The 18,564-nt window shown below is 39.9% G+C and overlaps 1 protein-coding gene across 14 annotated transcripts in view; it reads right to left on the bottom strand.

Annotated features, from left to right (window-relative positions):
* FNDC3B (fibronectin type III domain containing 3B) overlaps nt 1-18,564 on the bottom strand; it is a 401,489-nt gene that overhangs the window by 119,504 nt on the left and 263,421 nt on the right. For all 14 annotated transcript variants that reach the window (XM_023737934.1, XM_023737942.1, XM_023737932.1 and 11 more), the window contains one exon: nt 3,624-3,682. In XM_023737934.1, coding sequence (XP_023593702.1) covers nt 3,624-3,682 — 59 coding nt within the window. The remainder of the gene's footprint in view (nt 1-3,623; nt 3,683-18,564) is intronic.

Genomic DNA, 18,564 nt, shown 5'->3' with positions numbered 1-18,564 from the left:
TGTTACCTTATGTGGTAAAAGGAACTTGGCAGAAGTGATTAAGTTAAGGATCTTGTGATGGTGAGATTATCCTGGATTATCCCTAAGGGCCCAATGTAATCACCAGGGTCTTTATAAGTGAAATAGGGAAGGACGCAGGAGAATCAGAGGAGATGTGACATTGGAACAGAGTCAGAAAGAAATCTGAAGATGCTATGCTGCTGGCATCGAAGATGGAGAAAAGGGGCCACAAGTCTAGGACTATGGGCAGCCTCTAGAAGCTGGATTAAGTAAGCAAACAGATTGTCTCCTAAAGCCTCCAGAAAGGAATGTAGCCCTGCCAACACACTGATTTTAGCCCAGTGAGACTCGTTTTGGACTTCTAGCATCCAGAACTGTAAGATAATAAATGTGTTTTGTTTTCAATCACTAACTTTGTAGTAATTTGTTACAGCAGCAGTAGGAAACTAATACAAGTGAACAGGAAGAGAAGTTGTTTTAATCACATGCAAAAGCAGGAAACACGAATGAGCATGGCACAGTAAGAACTTCACTTGTCTGGTACACTTTCAGCCCAGGCAACCACTGCCATCTACTGCCCCAGAACCACCTGCATACTGATGAAGCAACTGTGTCCACAGACATCTGTTTCAAGTGACTTCATCAAACTGCTTAAAAAGTAGAGTGGTACAATTTTAGCAAGTCCAGGTCTCAATGTTAAAAAGAACATTAGATATTAATGCTAATCTATAGGTCTTTAGGAAACCCTGGTGGCACAGGGGTTAAGAGCTATGTCTGCTAACCAAAAGGCTGGCACTTCAAACCACCAGGTGCTCCTTGGAAATGCCATGGGGCAATTCTGCTCTGACCTATAGGGTCGCTATGAGTCAGAAGCCAGAAGCAACTTGACAACAATGGGTTTGGTTTTTTTGGTTTATAGGTCTTTAATTACTCTGGAGTTTGTAACAACTTGAAACTCGGTTACTTCTACTCACCTCCTGAAAGTTTTTCAGTCTGCCTTTTGCAATCCTAGATAACGTGCTGGTTGCACAGCAGAATTTGACAACTTTCTAGGAACAAGGAAAATCCTTGGCTATATTCTGATCTGTACACATCTAAACCACACTGATATGGAAATGTTATCTTTTGACTGAATTTCCAAAAGCTATTTTATAAGTCTGGGGGAGGACAATGAGAAAGGATGGTGTCCAGGTAAGCTGGCTGGCCCCCCAGACAGGTGTCTACAACATGGCATTTACCTGAGTGAATTCAACAGGTGTGGCCTCCTGCCCAGCAGATTCAGACACTCAATCTAGTTAGTTGGTTCTCCAGAGTCAGACTCAGGAAGGTTAACAGTAACTAAAAGACTTAAAGAATCACATGCATAAAAATCACAGCACCAGTTAATTCACTCATAATGAGAACTGTAACTATGTGGGAGAATAGACAGTATTATCAACCTGCTCTGCACATTTTCTCTCCGCTGGATACAGGAAAACCTAATTCTCAAAAGGCTTCTGGGTAGGCATCAAACGAGAGTAAGGGGAGTCAGCTACATGATTCCAAGGCCTAAAGGCATTGGACTTTGAGAATCCATGTCTCCATGATGGGTACAGAGCTGTCTGGCCTGGGCTAAGATGGACAGAGCTAAAATCCATGTGCTTCTGTGACCAAGCAATCCTTGCTTCCAGCTGACACAGACAAAAGCTCTCAGACAACAATGTTAGCATATTATACCTTACAGCATCGCTATTTCCACAGACGTCTGTCTGCTCTGCTCTAAAAACAATCCTGAATCAAGGAAAGGATCAATGCATCTAAGTATGGCTTTTATCTTGCTAGAGCCACATCATCCTCAGAAACAGAGATGCTATCACTTCTGCGGTAGAGAAGTTACTAGAAATAACTGAAGAAAACACTGTGTGCATGTTCAGAGCGAAAGACACAAATATAAAGTTTTGTGACTGTATACAGGACAGTGAACTCACTTGTTGCTCTATCTTCTCTCTGATTACGACTCCTGTTTTCCTCATGCTATTTCTTCCTCCTGCTGCATTATAAACATTAGCTTTCCCCATGATTCTATCCTCAAGCCTTTTCTAGTCTATCCCTATACTCCCACATCATCCTCCAAAACCTATCATCCTAGCCTACAATTCTACCATTCCTATGCATGTGATCTGCCAATCAGTATCTTGTTCTCCCTCTCTCCACAGCATCGATCCACTAGACATTTGCCACTGCCCACTGTATTTATCTATCTGAATGCCCTGCTAGTAAAACAAACTCAACCTGTCCGAGAATGTCACTGAAATACAAAAGGGACATAGGCATGAATCTAGTGTAGTGGAGCTCACGGGTTGCTGGGAAAGCTACAGAAACAGGTAAATGCAGTACAATACCTTCAACAGCAGAGGTAGATACAGGACACAGTAGGACTAGGGGTACAGCCAGTGGTACTAAGGAAGTTCTGGGTGGAGGATCTTACTGGATGAGCATGACAATGTCAGCGGAGATGTCTGGGAGGAAGCAACTCCTGAGATGAGGCATTTAAACCTAGTTATCCATGGCACCCGATATTTAAGAGGTTATAGCGCCTTATTCACTTATCTCTGGAATGAATCTAATAGTTATTCCCTCCTTGCCACACCTGAAGCCACCACTCTGATTCTGGCTCTCATAGCCTGTCACCAGAATTACAACAACAGATTCCTAACGCTTCTCCTAGGTCCATTTTCTTCTCCAATTCATCAGCTAACTGATTGGTCATCCTGAAAAATGCAGCTCTGGGTGCATTAATTTCTTGCTCAAGAATACTCGATGGCAACTTGCTCCTTACCGAATTAAGTACAGACTCCCCAACCCGACATCAGGGTCCTACTCCTTCACAAGCGCCCTATTATGCCCTTTCTGTAACATACCTCAAACTTGTAGGTTTAGTCAAACTCAACTACGTGCCCTGAGGCATGTCTGGACTCTTCTGTTAAAAAGCCTCAGTATTTGAAACACATGAAGAATCAAGGCTTTCCAATTTAGCTAGAAAACACTCCAAAGAACTCTGGCTCTCCAATCACAGCTGAAAGGTTGAATCAACATTGTGCATTTTTCACTTGAAATTCAAAGCACCTGGCAAAATCAAACTTAAAACCTCACACTATGATGATTCCTAGCAATTTTTTCTTGCCATTGCATCCAATAGTTTGGACTTATTTTTCTCAGTTAATATTTTAAAGTTGCTGTTTTGTTTTGTCTTTTTTTTAACTTACCTGGAAAAATATTTGGAATCACTGAGGTTTGCAAAAATTATTTTCACTACATTTACACAAGTAAAAGAAAATTTACCAAAAGAAAACTGTTTTGTAGACCTGAGAAAGAAAAAATGCTATCCTTGGAAGTTGAAAAAACTCTAATTGCAGCCAGGATATTTAAATAAAGAAGACATTTTAGTGGATTATGACTATGCAGAAGACTGCTATTCCATGTTTTCATGCATCATTAATAACTGAATACTATTTCATAGTCTATGAATAATCTGCAATGGGAACAGGCCTTTTCGCTTACCTACTGTGTGATGAAAAAAACCAAGCACACACTAGAAATGCTTAAGAAAGTGTCATTTGTGCTGAGAAATCCAGAAGACATACCTGTGGTTTCTCTATTCCTGAAAGAATGTCTTGCACCCTCTTTACTTCCAACTCATACTCTGCATGGTAAAAGAGAAAAAAAAAAAACAGTTAATACCATTAGAAGGCAACAGGTCGTCAAGTTCCTTCTCTAATGCCTTTAGCTAGGGCTATGATTAAGCCAGTAGCTGTTACCATAAATTTCTGATATCATAAATATGATGATGAAAATCAGGTACGGGGATGTCTTTGGGGTAGAAGTTTCATTATAGGTAGCTGTGCTAATTGCTACTACATAGTTTTACATATCCACAAGACTGACTAAATTAACACGGAGTCTACTTAATAATTCAATTAGAGAAACATTTATTGCATTCTACATACTGTGCTAGGATCTTCAGGGAAGACAGAAGTACACACAGTGCTTGCTCTCAAGGAGCTTCCAATTTAGTAAGGAGGAACAAGTACAAAAAACGAAAATATAGATTCTAAAAGCACTATTCAGTTATCCATTTATTTAATAAATATTGATTAATGCCTATTTTATGCCAGGCACTTTCTAGGTGTTGAGGCACTTTAATCTCTTCAAACTTTTATTTTAGCAGAGAAGACAGACAATAAACCAACTGACAAGTAAATAAACAAGGAAAATCAGAGATAAATTACTGCTATTTAGAGAATAAGAAAAGAATGATTTGATAAAGAATTGGGTAATAATGAATGACTTCAGATTGGTGAGTCAAGGCAGGTTGTTCTCAGCAGATGAGAGGATATGACAAGGAGCAGGCAACAACCGACCTGGGGCAACAGGGAAGAAAAGGTTCTAAGCGGGGGATGGGTGACGGGACACCAGTACAGCTGGAGGCTGAGGGTAAGGAAGAGAACAGATCATAAGAGATAGTCAGTGGCCAGTTCATAAAGGGCTTTTAGGCCAAAGCACAGAATTCAATTTTTATTCTATGTTCAATGGGCAGTCAACTGGAATGATCCAGCGGGGAGACTGATATGATCTGATTCTTAGTTTGAAAAGATCTGTTTGGCCTCTGGGTGAATAATGGATATAACAAAGGTAAGGGTGGAAGCAGAAACACCCGTCAGTATGATCTGCTGTGGTCTAGGTGATGGGTAAAGCTGATGGGGGCTAGGGTTGGTAGTAAAGATGGTGAGAACAGGAGGTATAGGTGTTGATGGACAGATGAGTAAAGGAAGGAGAAGAATCAGGATAACTCCTAGCTTTGGTTCTAATCAACTGTAGGATGATGGTATCTTCTAATATGATGGGGGAAACAGTTGTTTTGGAGTTGGAGCAATAATTCGATTTTAGAATCGAAGGAAACAAAGTGCTGGGAGCAGAGAGGATAGGGTGGTAAGAATGTGTACCAAAAAAAAGATAAATGATAGAATTTAACTTTAAGAATTTCTTTTCTTAGAGGAGTTTCTTGACTCTGACAACCTGATTAATGGAATCTAATATTGAGTTTATAAATTTATTTAATTAGTCAACCTAATTTAAAAGCTAAATGCTAGAGATACATGACAACTAAGACAAAAGTCCTTGCTCTCAAGATAACTCAAGTCTAATGAGGGAAAATGAAAGCAAACAGGCAATTATAATGTCATGTGATAGATGCTATGGTAAAAGTAATCCAAAAGAGGGCATTCAAGAAGGCTTCCTATAGGAGCCAACACCTAGCTGAGCCTTGTGGAGAAGTAGGTATTTGGAAGTGAAGGGGGAGGAGGAACCAGAGGGTGAGAGGGGGTTAGCAGGCCCAGATCTTCACAAAGCTGTTCGTTCTCATTGTTACGGTCTACTAATCTCAAAGTCACCTCTTCAAATAATCCTATCCCAACCCCTACCACTTGCCCCAGCCTCATGTCAGTTACTCTCATATCTCACATTTCCTTCCTTCCTTCCTATAAGTTATCAAAATCTGAAAATTAATTCTCTTGTTTATTTGTTCCCTTGCTTATTACTTATCTTTCCTACTAAAATATAAGCTTCAGCAACGCAGAGATACAATAGGTCAGGAGTAGGCAAACTTTCTGTAAAGAATCAGACAATACATATTTTAAACTTTACAGGACATATATCTTCTGTTTCGTTCTTACAACCCTTCACAAATGTAAAAACCATCTTAGCCTGTGGGTCACACAAAAACAGGCCACCAGGCAGGCTGTAGTTTGCTGACCCCTACTGTAAGCCAGTGAGGCCTTGGTAGTTAAATGGCAGAATTCTCACTTTCCACGTGGGAAACCTGGGTTCAGTTCCTGGCCAATGCACCTCATGCGCAGCCACCACCTGTCAGTGGCAGCTTGCATGCTGCTGAACAGGTTTCAGTGGAGCTTCTAGACTAAGACAAACTAGGAAGAAAGGCCTGTGATCTACTTCCAAAAATAGCCAATGAAAACCCTTTGGATCACAAAGGTCTGATCTGCAACCAATCATGGGGATGGTGAAAGCCCATACAGCATTTTATTCATTGTGCATGGGGTCACCATGAGTCAGGGGCCGACTCAACGGCAGCTAATAACAACAACTGTAGGGCATGCTCACCATTCAGTCTGCAGCACCGAGTACCATTCCTGGCATGCTCAGAACTCAACAGACAACTGTCAACTAAATAAATGAACAAAGCCTAGAACAACAATAACAAAACTGTCTAGTTTGCAAAACCTTAAACTTCAACAGATTAGTTCTCCATTTTTTTCCCCTATTGTACTCTGTTTAATAGAACATATTTACCTTTATTTTGGTAAGAAAAACAAATGGGCTGGTGGGAAAAGGGTGTGTGGCAATATCATATTTTTAAAAGCTCTAACTAAAAAAAAGCCCACATGAAACAGTAAATTTCTGTTCTTTAAAATTTAAAAAAAAAAAAAAAAAAAAAAGCAGCAGCCCACACTCAAAAAGCCAAATGTCACAAACTCATTTAAAATCATGTGTACATGTTAAGGTATAGTGAATGGCTTATCCAGTAAGTCAAAAGTGTACCTTTTCTGGAAGCCCCTTCTAAAAGTAAACTGTAAACATTATGTATCTCAGAAATTAACTGTAAGTAAAAAACATAAGCAGAATCACAATAAATGAACCAGTGCAGTTGTTAAAGACAAAGCTTTTTCAATCTCCAGTTATTCTAGACTTTGAAGGACGCCGTGTTTCAAATACTCACAAAGCTAGGTAAATTCAAACCACCAGCTGAAGGAGGTCATTGTTTCCTTCTGCCATGACTGACACATTTAGAGCATCTTAGAAGTGTAAGAAGTCAGATTTACCCTTGAGGTAATGAGGTTTAGACTAGAATAGGGATGACCAGCTATTCAACAAAAAGAATTAAAGAAATCTGCAAAGCAAGAATCCACAGTACTATGTAGTAGACAGAGGGCATGAAGGAAAGGAGAGTAAGAAAGCATACCCTGCTCTACAGAAACTTGAGGCGGCCCACCTCCCCCACCCCCAGCTTTCAAACGTAGATGACAATAAAAATGATTACGCTTTTGACGTAAAAAGGAAAACTGGGAGATGAGGCTGGCTTAGAAGGAAAAAGATCTGTACAAAATAGAATAATGGGTTTCAGGTATGAGCCAAAAATACAACTGAAAGCTCCTGACTGAGATAAAAACATTTATCTTCCAAAGGGAGGTCAGGACTGTCCCTGCCTGTCTGCCTTTGATTACAATAAAAGGAAGCTTGCTGGGCACCAAGGTTCATGCTGGTCAACGCACTTAACATCCACCACCTCTGCTCATTTTTATAAAATCCCTAGCAAGACAGACATTCCTTGCTCTGTGTTACAGCAGTGGGTAGCACCAATGTCTATTTTGCATGTCACAGTTTTCTCTTCCAGTACGGGATGCAGCACCTGCCAGTGTCTTTGTTGAATGGATGAATGAATGAATGAAGAAACGGAAGCCCAGAGGAGATGTGATTTCCCCCAGGTCAAATGTCTAGCACACTGTGAACCTGGCCTCAAAGGAGGTAGAACTTTGGATTGTATCATGACAAATTAATTAATAAACATCTGTGGGTCATGAGGGAGAGGATGTGGAGAAAGACAAGCAGAGGGCTGGGACTGGTGGGGTACTGGCGTTGAAGTAGGTGGGAGAAAGAGAAGGCAGCAGCAAGACCTCTCTAAGTCCCACTGGAGCCCTAAGAGGTTTTTGGTTTTGCTGTTTTCTTTTTTTTTTTTAAAAAACTTGAAGAAAGTTGTCAAATGAATAGAGCAAAAGCCTCTGGATCTGGGGAGGAGGCAAGAGTAAAGGATACGCAAGAAAATGTGGGCCATGAATGAAGTCAAAAAAACAAAGGATTCTAGGATCAAATATAAAAAGGACAAGACTTGGGGAGGAAAGTTAGTCCCACAGGACAGACAATCAGTACCCTATTATATCAGGAGAAATGTGTATCAAAGCTAGGCTGGAAATTGTTTCTTTCTTTCAGGTTCTAAATTGTGAATATGGAAAAAGAAGAGAAAAATGCATTTATATCACATTTATTTAACGCTTCTTCACAGACTAGAAGAAAAAAGTAAATAAATCTCAGGCACATAATTTGCACAAACAAGGGTGAAAATAAAATATGTTTAATGGAGCTAAAGTGACAGTTAGTTACCACATATAAAAAAGCTCTGGTATGAAAGCTAACATTCTGGTATAAAAATGGAAGAATTCACAACTTTACTACCTAAATAACTGAGTTAATTCCGCCCATGGCCTACCTCTCCCTAAGCAAGATTTAAGTGTGCCTCAAAGTAGGCTATGAATTATCACCCTCCTTTCCATAAAACACCTTCATAGCCCACCTGTACTCAAAGTATTTCAGAGTTTGGATGAAGTTTCTGGTGCTTATGTGCGTACTCACTCGCGCGCGCTCTCTCTCTCTCACACACGCACACACATGGAGAGAGGAGTTAAGGGAAAAACAGTTAATCCCTTCATAAAAATTAACAAAATAAAACTGAACAAGAATAATTCTGGAAATTTGCCTTTAGTATATATATATATATTTTTTACATCAAGTTAAAAACAAAACAAAACTGTCATTCCTCCCCCCCCAAAGAACTTTGTGTGTGCCACAGAATCAAGAGATTGTCCTAAAAGAGGCAGATGCGCAAGGTTCTGGTGCAAGGTCTTAGGACAAATATCTCTTTCTTAAAATCATGAATCCGTGAAACATCTTATAACATGGAGGAATCTGGAAGGAATTATGCTGAGTGAACTTAGTCTGTTGCAAAAGGACAAATACCGTATGAGACCACTATTACAAAAACCCAAGAAAAGGCTTAAACACAGAAGAAAACATTCTTCAATGGTTATGAGGGTGGGGAGGGAGGGAGGGGGTATTCACTAACTGGAAAGTAGACAAGAATTATCTTAGGTGAAGGGAAGGGGACAGCACACACTACAGGGGAAGTCAGTACAACTAGACTAAACCAAGGCTAAGAAATTTCCTGAATACAACCAAACATGTCAAGGGACAGAGTAGCAGGGGCAGGGGCCTGGGGACCATGCTTTCAGGGGACATCTAGGTCAATTGGCATAACAAAGTTTTTTAAAAAAATGTTCTGCATCCTACTTTGGTGAGTGGCATCTGGGGTCTTAAAAGCTAGCAAGCGGCCATCTAAGATGCATCAATTGGTCCCAACCCACCTGGAGTAAAGGAGAATGAAGAACACCATGGACACAAAGAAAGTATTAGCCCAAGAGACAGAAAGGGCCACATAAACCAGAGACTTCATCAGCCTGAGACCAGAAAAACTAGATGGTGCCCAGCTACCACAATGACCGCCCTGACAGGGAATACAACAGAGAGTCCCTGACGGAGCAGGAGAAAAGTGGGGTGCAGAATTCAAATTCTAGTAAAAAGACCTGACTTAATGGTTTGATCGAGACTGGAGGGACCCTGGAAGATGTGGCCCCCAGGCTCTCTGTTAGCCCAAAACTAAAACCATTCCCAAGGCCAACTCTTCAGACAAAGACTGGACTATGGGACATAAAAATTTTACTTGTGAAGAGTGTGTTTTCTTAGCTCAAGTAGATACATGAGATTAAATGAGCAGCTCTCATCCAGAGGCAAGATGAGAAGGCAGAGAGGTCAGGAGCTGGTTGAATGGACATGGGAAATCCGGGGTGGAAAGGAAGAGTGTGCTGTCACAGTATAGGGACAGCAAGTAGGGTCACAAAACAATGTATGTATAAATTTCTGTATGAGAGACTAACCTGAATTGTAAACTTTCATTTAAAGCACAACAATAAAAAGAAAAAACAAATTTCTCTTTCTTTGTTTTCAGGGCTGCCTTCTTTCCCTCTGGTTTGCAGCAAGGAAATGAATCCAGAGGCAAATGCAGGCCAACTGTGTATTTCTTTCTCTCCACATTAAAGCGGCCATGCAGTAAGCAAACAGATCAAGACTATTTTTCCACCTGCTTAAATTTTAAGACCATGGCTGAAGGGGATGGACATGATGCCCCACCTCTCACACCTCTGCCTTTGTAGTATTTGACAGTGCTTTACCTTCGGTGGAGATTGTCTTTATCGTTAAAAAAAGATAACAGAGTCAAGAACTCTCAGACAACACTTCAAATGTCAAGTTAAGAAGAGGCATTTTGTTTGGCAGATATAGGCACCTTGGAGGGTGGGGGAGGAGCCCTGGTGGCACAGTGGTTACAATGGTCGGCTGCCAACTGAAAGGTCAGCAGTTGGAACCCACCAGCCACTCTGCAATAGAAAGATGTGGCAGTCTACTTCTGTAAAGATTTACAGTCTAGGAAACCCTATGAAGCAGTTCTACTCTGCACTATGGGTCCCTAGGTGTCGGAATCAACTTGATGGCAGTGGGTTTGTTCTGGTGGTGGGCAGAGGAGTGGGAAATTTCCTGAAAAGGAGTTCAGATGGGAGCCTCTAGTTTTAACATGGTTCTCTAGTTGAGAACCAGCCCGTATGGAAATGCCAAAAAGGGGAACAATGCGAGGTTCAGCTTAGTGACTCAAGTCTTTCCTTCCCTGCAAAAAGCAAACCTCCTAGCAAGAAAATAAAGCACTTTTAGCAAAAGAAAGGTTAAAATAAAAATACACAAGCAAAGCAATACACACACAAAAAAGAGAGAAGAAACCACACACATAGAGGGAAGATGTGTCATGTGAAATTTAAACTTTCCACAAATAATGGTTTTCATGTTTCCTCCAAAATGAACTGTAAGTTCAGACTGTTTGAATAACTCTAAGGCCTAAACTAATTAAAATGGCCCCCTTTGTAAACATAATTTACTTCTTTGGTTTGTTTCACATTTTTTCCTTCTTAGAAAAGAAATACAGCTAGACATTGAGCTGCTAGCTATAGAGAGTATTTATGGTTCTAGCAGCCCTTTCATTCCAATGGGATGACATCAGCATTACTTCTCTGTAAACTTTCTGTCTAACTCCCATCCACAGGGCTCGTTTACAGTTATCCCCGTCATAACACAACATGTGTTCTCAGATTTGCCAGGGAGCTGACTTAGGTACTCTCTTTAGCAAATCATGTGTAATAAACTAGGGGCATGAAAAATAAACTTCTGATCATGCCTATTTCTAAGACAAAAGGCTCAAAGTTTTCATAGCAAATAATCAATGTAAGAACCAAAGAAACAGAAACAAATACTTTTGGATGAAAGAAAAATTTGACTCAACACTAAGGACAAGCTGGATGCTCAGTCTTTGCCTACAGATGCCCATGAGAATGAAGTAGGGATGAAGGACAGCAATAGTAAGGATGCTTGTTGAACTGCTTTCCCCCTCAGAAAAACACACTGGCTATTTTCATTTTAGAAACATTACTCATACAGGGAAAAAAGAAGAGTCAATAAGTGCACACAAAAGTAGGATGAATCATTAAGAATCTCCAATTAGTGATTATGATCCAGTTAATGGTTTTTAATAGCAAATTTTAAAGATGTCTAAAATCACAAAACAAAGAATAAATTTGCATAATATAACAATGCAGTTAATTCCAAAAGACAAATATTCCAGAAATATCTTGAGATATCAATCATCCTGATGCTAAAAACGCAAAGATAAACATCTTTCTAGCCATTTCGCTGGTTACGTGTTTACTCTATTTGAAATCCTGAAACATAGCCAAGGAAATACCAGACTCTCAACACTAAGAACGGGCTCAGCTGCTAACTGAAAGGTTGGAGGCTCGAGTACACCCAGAGATGCCTAGAAACGTCTAGCAATCTACTTCTGAAAAATCAGCCATTAAACATCTAGACACATATGAGGTTGGCATGAGTCAAAATCGACTTGATAGCAACTGTTTTAACACCGAAAAGGAAACTGCTCTCCACAAAGCAGCAGGTAGGTGAACATATGTTGTCGGAAGTTGCCTTCCAGTTTAGGAAAATATTTTAAAGAGTAGCCCGAGTTCCAAACAGATTCTGGAGCCTGAGATAAAGGGGAAGGGAGAGATGGCCAGTATAAGTAAATGGAGCTACAAGGATGATCTCCTCTGAGCTTTTGTTGCTATTTCGGGAATTCAGTAGAGAGAATGACTTTTCTTTCCTGGCACAGGAGTTAAGCAATGTCCTACCATGAACATTTATGTAATCCACCTGTAGGCAAAATGATTCCCTTCAGGCAAATGTTATACAACACTTTAGGTAATAAGAGGGACAACACGGAAGTGCAGGTTTGGGTCTTTAATGAAAAGTCCAGGTACCCCTTTTGACTCCCTGGTCAACCACCTTTGAAGCCAACTAAATTGGGTTCTACCTGAAATACTAAGGGATTAAATTCTATGCTCATTTCTGTCAAATTCCCAAAGAAAATTCCTCATGTTTACTTCACAAGGCAAAAATCATATACATGTGTGGAACTGGGCAAAAGAAGCTAGTATCTGTATGAATATCAAATTCAGCAGGGATGAAAAATCCACAGAAATGGATAAACTATTAGGTAGATATGTTTGCCTGGCAGGCTAAAAACTCCAGCTCCAGCCCTTTCCTTTTCTTCCTTCTGCAACTTTGAACAGTTTCCCTGGCTAGCTGAGCCCCAACCTGTGCCAGATACAGCTCTTTTATTTTGGGGGAAAGCTCAACTCCATGATTATCCAGGCAAGAGCTAGTACCTTCCCTGGGTGTGTAACAGGAAGGCAAGCGTTTAAAACACAGGATAGAACGACTTACAAACGTAATTAATGTTTATACACCACTTTCTGCGTCGCCATCTAGAAAAGTTTCCACAAAATCTTTTTCCATTAAGACTTGGCACAGCACAGTGAAAATTTTTCAAGTAACTTATTCATACTTTTGCAAGACTGGGGGAACTGACAGGCAGAAGTCACAAAGCACAATTCTGTAACACGCTATTTTGAAAGAAGATTTTAATATCTATATGACCTACATAGCACATTTTGAGAAGTTTTTATAGCCACACGTTCTTAATCAGTGTCTCTTATGACTAACTTGGAGTCCCTGGGTGGTGCAAATGGTTAACACACTCAGCTGTTAACCAAAAGGTTGGGATTTAGAAGAAAGGCGACTTGGAAGAAAGCCCTGGTGATGTACTTCCAAAAAATCAGCCACTGAAAACCCTATGGAGCACAGTTGTACTCTGACACACGAGGTCACCATGAGTCAGAATCGACTTGAAGGCAGGTGGTATTATGACTAAATTATCTGTGTTTGGGGCTAAGGACAGACAATCTATGGCCAAAGAACTCAGAGAAGTCATCAGCTTCTCTGAGTCATCGAATCCAGAGCTAACTTCATGTGACAAAACTCCAAATAAGTCACTGGATTTCCAGCATATGAAAAAATCATTATTCTCTACGACACAATCTATCTTACCAAAGAAATCAGTAAGAGTGAAATATGTGGATACGTACTCAAATGCCTACAGCCACAGGCAGGTAATGTCAATAAGTGAAGAAGGTGGGTTATAAGGCAAAAGGAGAAGGTAAGGACTGGACAACTGAAAAAGTTCTCTGTCTAAAGGTGGCAGCTATTATACATCCAGCCAATTATTACCAGGCAGGCTCATGGGTCTAAGACTGACAGTCCTATTTTTCCAGAGAATCTGGAAATGCAGAATTTTACAAGAAATTGCCTGATTCGTAAAAATATATCTTTCAAAACATTTTAAATCTATCAAAAAGTTGAAGCAGTACCACTATGAACACATTTCCTTTTACCTAGATTCAACAACTGTTAACATTTTACTGTATTTGCATGTTTGCACTATCACTACATATACACACATACTTTTTAAGAACCATTTGAAAGGAAATTGTTAATACGATGATACTTCAGCCCAAAAGCTTCTCCTACATAGCCACAATAACATTATCTCAGCCAAGAGATTTAACATCCATAGAAAATTTAACCTGCAATAAATATTCAAAATTTCCCAATTATCCCAATAATGTCCCTTTAAAACAAAAATTGTGTTTTAGGTGAAAGTTTACACAGAAAATTAAGATTCCCATTGAACGATTCATACACAAATTGTTCCGTGACATTGGTTACAACCCCTGCAACGTGTCAACACTCACCATTTCCACTCTACCTGCCTGGTTTGCATCCATCCAATTTCCCTACCCTTCCTTGACTTCTCATCTTTGGTTTCGGGTAAATGTTGACCATTTGGTCTCATATAGTTGACTGTGTAAACGAGCACATTCCTCATGTGCATTGTCTGTTCATTTTATAGGCCAAGGTGTTATTTGGTTGAAGTGTAACCTCTGGTAATGGTTTCAGTTCCAGGTTAAAAGGGTGTCTTAGGGTGACAGTCTCAGGGGTTCTTCTAGTCTCTTTATCAGCCCAATAAATTGGGTATTTTTTATGAATTTTAGTTTTGTTCTACATTTTTTTTCCCATTCTAACCAGGACCTTCTACTGTGTCCCTGGTCTGAATAGCCGGTGGTGGTAGCCAGGCACTACCTAAGTTCTCCTGGTCTCAGGCTAGAAGAAGCTATATATAGTTCATGTGGGCCATTAGTCCTATAGACCAATTTCTTCTATGAGTCTTTTGTTTTCCTTCACTATCCTTTGCTCTGCACGGAAAGAGACCAATACCAAACTAGGATGTAGAACATCATCTTTATGAACTAAAAGTTACGCCAATTGACCTACTTGTCCCACAAGACTATGGTCCTGAGCCTTCAAATCCAGTAACTCAATTACACGAGGTGTTTGGATATGTCTAGGAAGTATCCGTAACTGTGCTCCTATGTGCTGTATTGTATATACAAATATATAAGTGGCACATACAAACGTATATACATATGGCCACAAATACACCTATATATGCAACCTATGTACTCCTATACACCTTCCCACACCCATACAACATACATATCTACCTACGTAACCACTTACATTATTTTTTGCTTGTTATTACTGTTGTCGCAAAATTGTATATGTCATAGCATTTACCGTAGTTGTCCTTTATTCTTGCGTACCTCTCAGTGTCTTCCTTTACCTTGGTCAAGTTGTGTTGACAACCCCCGGTAATGTCTTTAATGTTTTCTGTCCAGGATCCAATCAAAGATCATGTGTTCCATTAGCTGTCATGTTTCATTGTTGTTGCTGCATGCTGTGTAGTCAATTCCGGCTCATAGAGACCCTACAGGACAGAGTAGAACTGCCCCATAGGGTTTCCTAGGCTGTAATCTTTACGGAAGCACATTACCAGGTCTTTTCTCTCATATAGTGGCTGGTGGGTTCGAGTCACCAACCTTCAGTTAGCAGCCATATGCTTTAACCATTGTGTTACCAGGCCTCCTTATCATGTTTCATTAACCAAAACAACCCACCAAACTCATTGCCGTCAAGTCAATTCTGACTCCTAGTAACCCTATAAGACAGAGTAGAACCGCCCCATAGGGGTTCCAAGGCTGTAAATCTTTACAGAAGCACAATATCTTTCTCTCTCGGAGCAGCTGGTGGGTTTGAACTACTGAATTTTTGGTTAACAGCTGAGCACTTAACCACTGCACTACCAGGGCTCCTCTCATGTTTCATTAGTCCCCGTTAATCTAGAAAGAACTTCCATATTTTTTGTCTTTCATTAAGGTTGACATTTTCATTTGAAGAGTCTAGGACAGTGTACCTATAGTATGTTCTACTATATGGACTGAGTGACTGTTTCCTTGTGATCTGATTCAGGGTGAATTTTTTTGGCAAGAACTCTAGATAGTTGTATGTCCCTTTCCATCATACCAGGAAGCACATAAAGCCTATTTGAACCATTTGGTGACGCTCAGTTTGATCTCTTGGTTATGGCGTTGTGTAACACATTTCTCCACTGTAAACGTACTGTTTCCCTTTCACCTGATGGTTGTACTGAACACTGATGGTCCTTGCTGGAATACATTATTATATTGGTAGTTACAAGAAGGTAGTTTCTTCTATCACTTTGTATGTAAATTAGCTCCTCCCACACTTCTTTTAAATTGTACTTTAGATGAAGGTTTAAGAGCAAATTAGTTTCACATGAAACAATTAATATATTGTTTTGTGACATCTGTTGCCATGTCAACACTCACCCTTCTCAACCTTGGGTTCCCCATTGCTAGCTTTCCTGTCCCCTCCTGCCTTCTCATCCTTGCCCCTGGGCTGGTGTGCTTGCCCATTTAGTCTTGTTTTGTTTTATGGGCCTGTCTAATCTTAGGCTGAAGTCACACCTAAGGCGTGACTTCAGTACTTAAAGAGTGTCTGGGGGCCATAGTCTCCGGGTTTCTCCAGTCTCTGTAAGACCCCTCCTCACTTTTTTAACTATCTATGAACTCACAGATTCTTTTTTTATTCATTATATTAACATTTTAAAACTCCATCATCATCATTATTCTTTTAGATACTAAAATTCTCCCAAATCCGGAGGTCCCTTTGTCATGGCCCCACCAGTCTTTGATTACATCCTTGCTTTCTGACACAAGATGTACTAGGCTTAACTTGTCCCAGACTTGGAATCAGCTATTTCTCCAAGAAGGGGAATGGTATTCAGAACATAGTATCTGAGTCCTAAGTGTGTTTCTTGCTATAGATATGCCGTTGCTTCTAGGCCCTTTTACTGGACTGAGCTAGAAAACACAATTTAAAAAATTGTAATTCAAAAAAAAAAACATATAGCTCCCTTCAACCAAAATCCAACACTATCTTCCACCATTTCATGTTTGCATTTGTATCTTCCTTCCAATATGAGAAGCATGAATCTAAAAAAAAAACAAAACTTGATTTTTAAGTAACCCAACCTCCCCCCACCCCCGAAAAAAATACCCATTACCACCGAGTCAATTCCAACTCATAGTGACCCTACAGGACAGAGTAAAACTACCCCATAGGGTTTCCAAGGCTGTAATCTTTACAGACAGACTGCCACATCTTTCTCCTGTGGAGAGGCTGGTGGGTTCAAACCACTGACCTTTTAATTTGCAGCCAAGCGCTTTAACCACTGTGCCACCAGGGCCCCTTATTTTTAAGTAAGGTCACTTTAAAAAACAAAACAACAACAAAAAAACCCTCCTCTTCTGAGGGACATACAAAACACCTCTGCAGACATGATCTGGCTACGAGCTGCTATATTGGGCTTCCTTTCTGAAACACCTCTCAGATTAATATCACACGGCTAAACAGTCCCAACACACAAAGTGCCGCTAGACTGCAGGCAACAGATTTTAGTAGCATAAAGTAAAATTGATACAAACATTTTCGATTTGTCAAAAGCCATTCTTACTCAATGATTTTCTTAGTTGAATATGATTAGAAAATCATCTAAATACTTCTGGTTTCTATACATTCAGAAAATAAAGTTAAAACAAAACAAATCAATAATCCAAGGATCATTATCAGCAACATTTTAAAATACAGCAAATGTGAACTCTAGAAACCCAAATATGAACAGTAGCCAACTTTAAGTAGAAAAATACAGAAAACATTTGGACTCTCTTGGTGTATAATTTCTGCTCTCAATTTAATCTGGTCATGTTTCATTTCTTATTCTTCCTAATAACACTCCCCCCACCCCCTTTTTTTAAGTGGATAATGAAAACAGACAGCACCATCTGCCCCAGACCAGAAATGAAAATGGACTGTCTTCTAAATGTACTGGACTGAGAAATGAACTACAACGAAAAGTTAAATTGAGCCAGTGGGCAGGAAATGTCTATATGAAGGATGCTACCTGTGAGAGATTATTCTTCTTCAGAATGGGGACCACTCTGAGGACAGAAGCCCTGTACTCTTAAGTTTTTTCAACTTTATTCTCCAAAAAATCTACAATAGAGCAGATATCCCATAAATCCATGATCAGTCTAAAAAAATTTTGCATTATTTTCAAATAAGCTATTCTATACCAAAGTCATATGTACAGATCTTGCTGTCTCATTCTAAGTCTTTGATAAAACCATTTAGAACTTAAATTTATTCAGTTTCCTGTATGAAATAAAGGTCTCTCTTCAGCTAAGGCAGCTGATATCTCTATTGTCCAAACAGACTACCCTCGTTTTCCAAAACATGATAATCAGGAAAAAAAAAAAAAAAAAAAACCAAAACTCACTGCTGTTGTGTCGATTCTGACTCATAGCGACCCTACAGGACACAGAAGAAACGCCCCATAGGGTTTCCAAAGAGCACCTGGTGGATTTGAATTGCCAACCTTCTGGTTAGCAGCCGAACTCTTAAATGATAATCATCGACCTAAGTAATGTCTTTTATATGTACTATTTTCCCCCTTAGAATGAAACTAGTGTTCTATTAAAATATTCATTTAAAAAGTCTCAGTACTGAAATATTACATTTATACTCCAAAACAGCTCTGTAAACGGTACCATTAACAAGCCATATTTCAAAGTTGACAGATGACAAACCATGCTAGTCTGGTCTCCATCTCCTAACAACTGAGGAGCAACAACGCTGGACCACAGTGAGCTCATCAGGCCTGGCGGACACCCATGAGCAAAATGAGTCATTTGGGTCATGGGCCGAACT

Source organism: Trichechus manatus, unplaced genomic scaffold (genome assembly GCF_000243295.1).
Source record: "Trichechus manatus latirostris isolate Lorelei unplaced genomic scaffold, TriManLat1.0 scaffold00110, whole genome shotgun sequence".
NCBI classification, from domain to species: Eukaryota; Metazoa; Chordata; class Mammalia; order Sirenia; family Trichechidae; genus Trichechus; species Trichechus manatus.
Note: the sequence above shows the minus strand (reverse complement) of the source record. Positions and strands in the feature narration are given on the sequence as shown.